We start from the raw sequence: 11,885 nt of genomic DNA on the forward strand, positions 1-11,885 counted from the left end.
CAATTTTTTTTTCCAAAAAGTATAATTGTACAAAGTAGCTAATTTTCAATACAAATCACCCAAGGACAACAGTGATCCATTGCTCAGGGTAATGTTTCAAGGCAACCATCTTCAGCTACCTCATCAATTCCCTCCCTCCATCATAAGGTCAGAAGTGGGAATGTTCGCTGATGGTTGCACAATGCTCAGCACCAGTCACAACTGCTCAGAGACTGAAGCATTCCACGACCAAATACAAAACGACATGGACAAAACATTTGGGATGATGATTAGTCAGTAACATTCATGCCACATCGGTGCCAGGCAATTACCATCTCCAAAATAAAATCTAACCATTGCCAGTGGACACACAATGGCATAGACTTTACTGAATCAATCAGTTACTATTGACCAGAAACTGAACTGGACTAGTTATAAGAGTACAGTGGTTACAAGACCAAGGTCAGAAGCTAGGAATCCTGTAGTAACCCACCACCTGATACCTGTCTACCATCTACAATGGCAAAAGTCAAGAAAGTGACAGAATACCCCCTACTTGCATAGATGAGTGCAGCTCCAACAACACCCAGGTTTGATACCATCCCTCAGAATAAAGCATTAAATTTACTTTGCACTATATCAATATTCACTTTCTTCAACATCAATGCTCAGGAGTAGTAGTGTGTACCCATATACAAGATGCACAGCAGAATTTCACCAAGGCTTCTTAGGCAGCAACTTTCAAATCCATAACTACTACCACCTAGAAATAGAAGGGCAGCACATAGAAAGACCATCATCTGTGGGATTTTCTCCATGCTAATCACCATCTTGACTTGGATATCTTTCTTCCAGTGTAAAGGAGTCAAAATTCTGGAAAAAAAAACACCCTAATGGCATTGTGGGTGTACCTTCATCAAATGAACTACAGCAGTTCAAATCGACTACAGCAATTGGAAGGCAACTCACAACCATCTTCTCAAACACAGCTAGGGACAGACAATACATACTGGTCTAACTACAAATATCCATATCCCAAGAACTTTAAAAGTATTCACTGGTCAAACAGATCACTAGCTTTACCAACCTGACAATCTTGTGATTCACATTGCTTACATTCAAAATTGACAGTCTTCAAACTCATTTTAAACGCTTTCTACCTGCAATTACATCTCACAAACTAGAGTTGCATGGACTCAATTTCTACAACACTATCTTCTGATATGCATAATTAGGTAGAATGTAAATACAAGTTTTTTATAATGCTTCTTCTTATCACAAGTAAAAGTAGTTTTAGTTTGGTAAATTCTTCCAAACTTACTGCCTCCTTAATGGATAGTTAATCTCACTTACATTTCATGGAACTGCAGAATTTTTAAATTACACACTTCATACATCCGGATTCAATAAAGAGAGACAACATTTTAGCACTACTGATATTTATTGAATAATAATGAATTTAAAACTTCAGTAGATTTACCAGGTTTTTTTTTAAATGAACAAAGGCAGATTCTAGCAGGTGACAGTCTTGGTCTTTACAATTTGATAATCATACAATGAGAGGGAAAAAATGCTCAGCAAAATTCGGGGAAATAAAAATGAATTTGGCACTTGAATCCAAGTACATAAAGCAGCCTTATTAAAACAAAGCCTCAGAAAACTTATTCCTTCTAAAAATATTAAAACCCTAAACAAGAAATATTATCTGAGCATCAACTCCAGTGCAAAAAAGTACATGCATTAAACAACCAAAAATGACACTTATGAATGAAAACATTGTCATTCCTAACAGAATCAGCATTTCCCCAGAGAGAGACTAGACCTTGACTTTCCCCAGACAGGCCATTTGTCATCCTATACTTCCTTTAAGTTAGTAGATCCTTATTGCTTTTTGATGAACTATTTAACTCTGACATCAATAATAGGTACATGGAACAAAACAAAGGTTAAGTGCAGTCAGAAAAGTTCACCCTTAAAGCAGCAGTAACCCAACTAGTCAACAATTCAAAGACGCCTCAAAAGTCCACCACCTTCTAAATTCCACTACCAGGTTACATCTGCAACCAAACTATGACTCATGAGTACAGTTAGCTTGAAATATTATCATAGCTCTTTAATTAATGAAATTTGAAGGTAACTTCTAACAAACTCTAAGATGAAATCAGATCTCAGCCAAGGGAGAAGGAAAGGTTTACTTGAGGCCAATGAGACTTCTAGAAACTTTGTAGAGGCCTGGAGATAAACCAACTTCATATCTCTTCCTTCAGCATAGACCAATACATGATACAAAGACAAAAGACAGCAAGTTTAAAGAAAAAAGAATACAAATTCAATTTTAGAATATAATGTGCGGCAATGTAACTTCATTGTACAAATAATGAACAGTAATCATGAACCTTTCAAGGCCAAATGACAAAATGTCCCTGTCAGTCACACTTAAGTTCTGGTCTGGCTTGCAAATCTTCTTAAATTAGCATTGGTGACAGAGCAATTGAATTTCACAAACTCTTAACAAATAAAACTGAGAAAAACAGGCATCGTGTTCGAAACCCTTTCAACATGCAATTACCTCCCACAAACTGGAGTTGTACAAATTTTCAATTTCTACAATACTGTCCAAATCTTTGTGGATGTAAAAATTATTAATATTCTTTGTTAGTTTGCAAACCTTTACCAAGCAGATAGATGCATATTGTAGCAGAGAAGTGTGGAATTAACAACTTATACTTCTGACTGTGATCATTTTATTTAATTGAAGGGTTGTCACTGAACACAAGCTAAACCACCTACAAACATACCATGACATTTAGTTTGAAACAAAACAAAAACTCAGAGGCTCATACATCTCCAGTGCAGTCCACCTTCTTCATTGAAACAAAATATATATTGAACAGTCATCAGGTTGATTTGAATCAAACCAAAAATAAATAAGTTTCAATTACAAAATCTTGTTAGCTGATGAAGGAAGTATTGAAAAAAAACTGAACTGGTGATAGGTTTGGAATCCCACAAAATCTTTTCTGTTTGACACTGAGGCTAGTCTGCCTTTTTTTTGGAAAGTAACCAAATTATTCAATCTTGGTTGCTTTAGCTAATGCTGTTTATTGCAACCATGTAACATTGATGCAGTAATGACAGCTGTTAAATCTATACCAAAACTGCATTTCAAGCTTGTCAACTTATAGAATTAAAAACTTCATGCAGTAAGTATATATTTAAATGGTAAAAGAAAAAGCAGAACATATTGGATTACTGGAAAACAGAGCGAAGTAGTCCAGCCACGTAAGAGGATTTAAAAAAAAATTTGACACTGCAACAAAGCAATAATGGCAAGCTATAAAACTGCAATATGATTATAATAAAACTATTGATACAAAGCAAAACAATTTAGTGTTGCCAACAGGAAATTCAACAAAACTTCTTCCATCACCAAAGGTCACCCAATTCAAACTTCATTACACAATTAAAATTAATCAGTACCACATTTCTCTAGTAGGCCTCCAAGCCTGCATTTTTCACATTAGGATTAATGCAGGCTGTTTAAAAATCAGCGTTTTCACTGTTTCTAGGACTTATTACACAAGATTGTAGTACCCAGGCAGCAATGCACACTATATGCATTTAAGTACAAGAATCCACAGCATTTTTTGAGTGACACCAGTTTACTCAAATCATTTTCTCCATATCAAGACCAAGGCCTCTCAGGATTGCGCAATGGAATACAAGTTGCATTTAAACAAACAAAAGGTGCGATTTGTCAATATTTGTCTGGAACAGAAATCCATAGCCACCTATACTTTTAGTGCTATAAGGAAAAGCCCAAGTGCTATACGTTCATTGTTCACTTCAGTGAAACCAAACTTCAGCAAGTAGGTTTAAGTGCTCATGACCATCTATTTAAAATAATCATGCCCAGTTAGATTAGCTGTGACTATTTACCAACAACCATTAAGGAGGGCAAAAATATTTTTCTCAGTGCTTCAACTGGCTGCAAACAAGTCCAATTGCTCTTTCAAATTCCAAGCTAGTTTTTTTTTTAGTTAGACTATTACAAGTTGAATACAGTAATCTAGTTCAGTGGTACTTTCAGATAATGCTGCATCTTACATTATGGTCAACATTTGGTCCATGCAATAAACTTCAAAGGTATTTTCATGGTATTTTTAGATATTTCCTAATCAACCTGTTTAGAGGTATTATTATACGTGTTGGGCAGGTGGGACTTGAACGCAGGCCTCTTGGCTCAGAGTAGTGACACTACTAAGAATCCTTTTATGGTATTTTTACCTAAATGGATCAAAGCATATTTATGCTACTGGAACTCTGATTGATATGTGTTCATGTTTTAAAATAGGTTCCATTAAATTAAGCTTCTTTCTAATTCTAGTATTATTTGGTTCATTTATTTCAACTAAGCTGAAGTTGCTTGCTAGAATGCTAATGGTAGAGAGCATTTATTCATTGTGGATAATTAGCAAATCGAAATCACAACACCAAATTTCCAATGTAGTAGCAATTCTGAAATAGAAGAGTTTGATACATGTACCATCAGTGCGTTGTAAAGGTTTGCTGAAATGAAAAAGTCTTGGAATGCAGCAGCCTTTAATAATTAAAATAATTACAGGATTTGGACCATGACTCAGCTGAAATACTAGAAATCTAAACTTTAAACAAGAACAATGAGTTATACTTGCAATACAGTTAGTGCCAGATAAAGATAACAGTTAAATTGTCATCTTAAATTTTTGTTTTGTTAACCTAATTATTACGTCTTTGTTTCTAAGCCCATAATGTTGCCAGTGAAAAGTGAACACTGAAGCTTAAGAGAAATCTGATATCTTTCTTTATCACCTTGAAAGGCACTGCTCATCTTACATTCCAAAGAGTGCAAATTTTGCACGAGAAACACAAGTCAAATACTCCTGCTACACCTAGAATTCAGCACCTGCAGATTCAATTCCTGCTTGACATAATCTGATCCTTCGTTCAAAGCTTTGTAATATTTACTAAACTAAAACTTTACATAAACCTGTTCCAGACAAAAAGTGCATAACACTTGTGCTCCTTTAAGCAAGGGCCACAACATTCATAATCTTCAATTCTACATAATAGCAGCCTATTAAAAGCAAATATAAGGTGCATAACTTGTCTGGTGAACTAGTAGGACCTTAGTCCACAGACAGTTCCATTTCATAAAAGGTAAGCATTGCAGTTACTGGCGCAACTGTGCTTCAGTTAAGTTCGCCAGCTCAATGAGAGCCAGAGCACCATGCAGTCGCTCCCGTTGCTCCTGCATACGTCGGCATGCTGCAGCATGTGATCCATTTTTCTCCTCTTCTTCATCTTCATCAGACTGTATGAACTCCAATGGATCCTGCTGCTCCTGGTCAGCCTTCTGTCCAGTGCTTTTCACAGGGTGAGTACGCTGTTCTCGGGTTTCCCAATATCTACATGTAGACAGAATTTGGACATGGTATTCCCAATTTAAAGATGCACACCACCATTGCTACCAATCGGAAATAAACCACTTTGCTTTATACAATCTGTTCATATAAAAATACTTAAAAATAAGCAGAATGATATCTAGAGGCTTCAACACAAATCAAAGAATGCAGTAGACTTTTCGTTTTTATTCTTAAGTTAAGGAGATAAGCATTTTACAACTCATTTAGGTATACAGGTATAATTAATGCTCATGATCATGCAATTTTTATTATTTTTTGCTTTTTATAAATAATTATCCATAGGCAGGGCATCAACCTTTACACAGAGGGTGACATTTCAATTTCTTTGTCACTTTAGGTGGGGGCGAGGAGGGGGGTGCATTACATTTCAGAAAGATGTTTGTTACAAGAGTAAATGTGACTTTTTTTCCCTCAAAAGTGTACAATGAAAATGACTATTAAAAAGAGCTAAGCAGTAATTAACAAATAAAACCTATTTTGTTGTCAATTAAGAGGCAGCAGATCAAGACATAGTAGAGTCCAAAGTCTGACCCCATTGGGTGGAAGGATAGGAATCAGGATTTAACAATGACATTGCTTCACCTCTGATGGTGCACACTTCGGCCTGGCTTTGGCAAAATTCATATGATCGTCAGGTTTGGACTTTCAAACTGGGCTTTCCTTCTCTTCCAGCTTGCTATGTAGTTAGTTTTTTAGGGAATGGAAGGAGAAGTGTAGCTGCATCCGGTTCAATACATTTCATATATTGTAGTTCTATATTCTGGTTCGCTTAGCCTCCCCTGCACATACTTGCTCTCCTTCTTCCCCTTCTGATAAAACACAGGAAAACCCTCCTTCACATCCTGGGGTGGCACAGCAATTAACACTGCTGCCTCACAGCACCAGAGACCCGGGTTCAATTCCTGCCTCAGGCAACTGACTGTGTGGAGTTTGCACGTTCTCCCCCGTGTCTGTGTGGGTTTCCTCCGGGTGCTCCGGTTTCCTCCCACAGTCCAAAGATGTACAGGTTAGGTGAATTGGCCATGCTAAATTGCCCGTAGTGTTAGGTGAAGGGGTAAATGTATGGCAATGGGTCTGGGTGGGTTGCTCTTCGGAGGGTTGGTGTGGACTTGTTGGGCCGTAGGGCCTGTTTCCACACTAAGTAATCTAATCTTATCCTGGGGCACACCTCACCCTCAAGCCAGTCCATTACATGCTCTCACATGAACACACCATCTCTGCCCACCTCTCACATCCCTGTGTGCATATCCAGTCCCTTCCTCACTCCACACGTCCCCACCTTAACACCCACCCTAACACCCCTTCCTCTTGCAACCAGTCTACCCTGAACCCCTCCACCAAGAAGGTGCTCAACGTTGCTTTCCTTGTGTGCTGTCCTTCCTCACATACCATAACCAGTTATAATACCCAGTTAAGACAAAGGATGAATGCAAAATGACTGTTCTTACAAATCAAGAAACAGAAGGTTCCCTTACTAATGGCAAATTCTCTCGAATGTACAACATTTGGGGCTTTTTCACAAACCATTGTAGACAATATTTCAATTCCTTTCCAAGTTGAACAAACAGATATTTTAGTATCAAACACAGTCAGATACGTACAGCACGGAAACAGACCCTTCGGTCCAACCCGCCCATGCTGACCAGATATCCCAACCAAATCTAGTCCCATTTGCCAGCACTTGACCCATATCCCTCTAAACCATTCCTATTCATACACCTATCCAGATGCCTCTTAAATGCTGCGATTGCACCAGCCTCCAACACTTCATCTCGCAGCTCATTCCATACATGCACCACCCTCTGTGTTCTGTATCCAAATGGCTAATTCTCCTTGTATTCCATGAGATCTAACCTTGCTAACCATTCTCCCATGGGGAAACTTGCCGAACGTCTTACCGAAGTTCATATAGATCACGTCCAACACTCTGCCCTCATCAATCCTCTTTGTTACTTCTTCAAAAAACTCAATCAAGTTCCTGAGACATGATTTCCCACGCAAAAAGACATGTGGACCAGCCCTAATCAGTCCTTGCCTTCCCAAACACGTGTAAATACTGTCCCCCGGGATTCCCTCCAACAACTTGCCGACCACCTACATCAAGAACTTTCAAAAGCTGATTGGGGACAGATGTTCGCAGGTAAAGGGATGCCTGGAAAATTGAAAGCCTTCAGAAATTAGATAACGAGAATCCAGAGACAGTATATTTCTGTTAGGGTAAAAGGAAAGGCTGGCAGGTATAGGGAATGCTGGATGACTGGAGAAATTGAGGGTTTGGTTAAGAAAAAGAAGGAAGCATATGTCAGATATAGACAGGAGAGATAAAGTGAATCCTTAGAAGGGTATAAAGGCAGTATTTTTAAGAGGGAAATCAGGAGGGCAAGAAGTGGATATGAGATATCTTTGGCAAATAGGGTTAAGGAGAATCCAAAGAGATTTTACAAATACATTAAGGAGAATAGGGCCCATCAAAGATCAGCAAGGTGGCCTGGAACCACAGCAAATGGGGGAGATACTAAATGAGTATTTTGCATCAATGTTTACTGTGGAGAAGGACATGGAAGATATACATTGTGGGAAAATAGGTTGTGACATTTTGAAAAATGTCCATACCAGAGAGGAGTAAGTGCTGGATGTCTTGAAACGCATAAAGGTGGATAAATCCCAGGGTTACCCTAGAACTCTGTGGGAAGCTAGGGAAATGATTGCTGGGCCCCATGCTCAGATATTTGTATCATCAATAGTCACAGGTGAGGTGCCAGAAGACTGGAGCCTGGCTAACGTGGTACTATTATTTAAGAAAGGTGGTAAGGACAAGACAGGGAAACTATAGACCGGTGAGCCTGAATTGATAACTGAATTATTAGCTAATAAACTATAAATAGACAATTTATCAGGTATTCTTTTGAAACATACTCACTTTGCCAGCCATTCTGCAACAGCTGTATTGTCTGCAGCCTGCGTTTTCTTTGCTCCGCTGGATGCCTCATCTCTCCGTAAACGTGCGTAAGGATGCTTGGTACAATGGCGGTTTGCATGCGTAAATCTGCTTCCACAGCCTGTGGAGAATTCAGTAAAATGCTACATTACATTTTACTTCCAAGACAGGTACCCCTTTAACAACTTTTAAGAGTATTTATGCTTCAAAAGATAGCACTCCCCTAATCCAACTTCGAAAGACTGACACACAAAACATCCGTGGCATTCAATTTACATTTCACATATTGTAGTTCTGTACTCAACAGGCAAACTGCAGTCTGCACCTTTGGAGAGATGCGCAAGTAACCATGAGGAAATGCTGAAGTGAGAAATGGGCTTTTATTCCCCCTTTCTCTAATGTAATTCTGAGTTGTAAATCCCTGCTCCTCTATTTCTACCCACATCTTATTCAACTCTCAATAAAGCTTCTGATGCAATCTTAAAATATACAGCATAGCAGCATTTGGAATAGGGGAATCAAAATATCCTCTTTCTAGGGTGTAGGTTTGCTCGCTGATCTGTAGGTTTGATATCCAGACGTTTCATTACCTGACTAGGTAACATCATCAGTGGCGACCTCCAAGTGAAGCGAAGCTGTTGTCTCCTGCTTTCTATTTATATCTTTCTCCTGGATGGGGTTCCTGGGGTTTGTGGTGATATCATTTCCTGTTCGTTTTCTGAGGGGTTGATAGATGGCATCTAGATCTGTGTGTTTGTTTATGGCGTTGTGGTTGGAGTGCCAGGCCTCTAGGAATTCTCTGGCATGTCTTTGCTTAGCCTGTCCCAGGATAGATGTGTTGTCCCAGTCGAAATGATGGGTTTTTTCATCCGTGTGTAGGGCTACGAGGGAGAGAGGGTCATGTCTTTGTGTGGCTAGCTGGTGTTCGTGTATCCTGGTGGCTAACTTTCTTCCGGTTTGTCCTATGTAGTGTTTGTGGCAGTCCTTGCATGGAATTTTGTAGATGACATTGGTTTTGTCCATGGGTTGTACTGGGTCTTTTAAGTTTGTTAGTTTTTGAGAGTGTTGGTGGGTTTGTGTGCTACTAGGCTCCCGAGGGGTCTTAGTAGTCTGGCTGTCATTTCTGAAACTTCTTTTATGTATGATGTATGCAAGGACTGTCACACCTAAATATGGTATAGCATCCTGGTCTCAGAGGTCACTACTACGCATGGACCTCCAAACCCTGAGCAATTAGAAGAAAATTAGAAGGAACTCAGGCTGATCTATGTACTTCAAGTTCAACATTCCCAGCTACCATAGATAGTCTTTGATTTAATTGACCACAAGCATCTGCCTAGGTCAAATCTGAAAAATTTCAAACGCTTCACCTCCATAGCCGTTAAAGCAGTTGCAAAGTCATACAACTCACCAAAAAAAAAATCCCATCTCTGTCCTAATTTCATTTAGTGTCCCTTATTTCTGAACTCACCCACCAGAGGAAAGATTCCTCTACATCCACTTGTCAAGATCATTCATGATCTTAAACTTCAATCCAATCACCCCTCACTCTGTTGAACGCCATTGTAAGCAAGCCCAGCATGTCAAATCTTTCCTTATTAGACAACCCACTCTCTCCAAGTTTCAATCCAATTAACCTCCACTGAACCACCTCCTTTCTTAAATAAGGAGACCAAACCTATACACAGTATTTCATCCTGCAATGTATAACATAAAAAAGATTGTTAGGTTTCAAATTTCAATTAATTTCTTAAAAGGCTAGCATTCCATGAATCTTGTGATTACATGGTAACCTTCAGTGCCTCACGCAGAGGAACACCTAGATCCCTCTGCAACCCAAAATTCTGCAGAAATAGGCCATTCAGCCCTTTGAGCCTGCTCCACCATTCAATATCATGGCTGATTTGACATTCCTCAACTCCGCTTTCCTGACTTTCGCCCACAACCCATGTTTCCATTAGATTAAAACAAAACCCATCTCAGCCTCAAATATACTTAATGACCCAACCCTGACAGCCCTTGCGATAACAATTCCACAGGTTCACTACACTACGAGAGAAAAACACCCCACTCATTTAGCCAATATTACTGAAGATTATGCTCTCCACTCCTAGAAATTCTCACAAAAGGGAACAACCCTTCCATGATTACTTGTCAAACCTCTTAATAATCTTATATGCTTTAAGAAGATCTCCTCTCACTCAAAATTCCAATGAATATAGTTCAATCTACTCAACCTCTCCTCAGAGTCCAAATCAACCTCAAGAACTTTGATGGACTGTCTTGAATGTCACTACATTTTTCCTTAATTAAGGAGAATAAAATTGTTCAGTATTCCAGCTGTGGTCCCACTAGTGCCTTGTGTATGTTTAGCAAAACCTCCCCACTGTTATACTCCATTGCCTTTGAAATAAAGGCTAACATTCCCTTTGCATTCCCATTGTCTACTGAACTTGGATGCTAGTCTGGATGTCGGATGTAAATTAAATCAGGAGCTGAAATTGGCCTGTCGCAAAGATGATACTACAGTTGTTATGGGGGATTTCAACGTGCAGGTAGACTAGGAGAATCAGGATGGTATTGGACCTCAAGAAAGAGACTTTGTGGAGTGCCTCAGAGATGGATTCTTAGAACAGCTGGTGCTGGAGCCTACCAGGGATAAGGCAATTCTGGATCTGGTATTGTGCAACGAATCAGAATTGGTCAGGGTCCTCGAAGTGAAGGAGCCATTGGGAAGTAGTGACCATAATACAATAAGTTTCAATCTGCAATTTGAGAGGGAGGGTACAATCAGAAGTGACAATATTTTTGTTGAATAAAGGGAACTATGGAGCTATGAGGGAGGAGCTGGCCAAAGTTCAATGTGCAATACCTTAGCAGGGATGACAGTGGAGGAACAATGGCGGATATTTCCGTGTATAATGCTGAAGTTGCAGGATCAGTTCATTCCAAAAAGTAAGAAAGATCCTAGGAGGAGGCATGGGTGGCCATGGCTGACGAGGGAAGTTAAGAAACATATAAAGTTAAAAGAGAAAAAGTATAACATAGCAAAGATAAGTTGGAAAACGGAGAACTGGGAAGCTTTTAAAGAACAACAGAGGATTACTAAGAAGGAAATACGCAGAGAAAAAATGAGGTACGAAGGTAAACTGGCCAATAATATAAAGGAGGATAGTAAAAGCTTTTTTAGGTATGTGAAAGGCAAAAAAATGGTTAAGACTAAAATTGGGCCCTTGAAGACAGAAACACGGAAATATATTACGGGGAACAAAGAAATGGTAGAAGAATTTAATTGGTACTTCAGATCTGTGTTTACTGGGGAAGACACAAGCAATCTCCCTGAGGTAACAGTGGCTGAAGGACCTGAACTGAAGGGAATTTATATTTGCCAGGAATTGGTGCTGGAGAGACTGTTAGGTCTGAAGGTTGATAAGTCCCCGGGGCCTGATGGTCTACATCCCAGGGTACTGAAGGAGGTGGCTCAGGAAATCGTGGATGCGTTG

At 39.3% G+C, this 11,885-nt stretch overlaps 1 protein-coding gene across 2 annotated transcripts in view; it reads right to left on the bottom strand.

Annotated features, from left to right (window-relative positions):
* Positions 1-1,401: 1,401 nt before the first annotated feature.
* znf367 (zinc finger protein 367) overlaps positions 1,402-11,885 on the bottom strand; it is a 17,587-nt gene continuing 7,103 nt past the window's right edge. For both annotated transcript variants that reach the window (XM_043713542.1, XM_043713533.1), the window contains 2 exons: positions 8,365-8,503; positions 1,402-5,426 (listed from right to left, as the gene is read on the bottom strand). In XM_043713542.1, coding sequence (XP_043569477.1) covers positions 5,192-5,426; positions 8,365-8,503 — 374 coding nt within the window. In that variant the 3' untranslated portion in view covers positions 1,402-5,191. The remainder of the gene's footprint in view (positions 5,427-8,364; positions 8,504-11,885) is intronic.

The sequence above is a fragment of the Chiloscyllium plagiosum genome, chromosome 2, assembly GCF_004010195.1.
Source record: "Chiloscyllium plagiosum isolate BGI_BamShark_2017 chromosome 2, ASM401019v2, whole genome shotgun sequence".
Lineage (NCBI taxonomy): Eukaryota > Metazoa > Chordata > Chondrichthyes > Orectolobiformes > Hemiscylliidae > Chiloscyllium > Chiloscyllium plagiosum.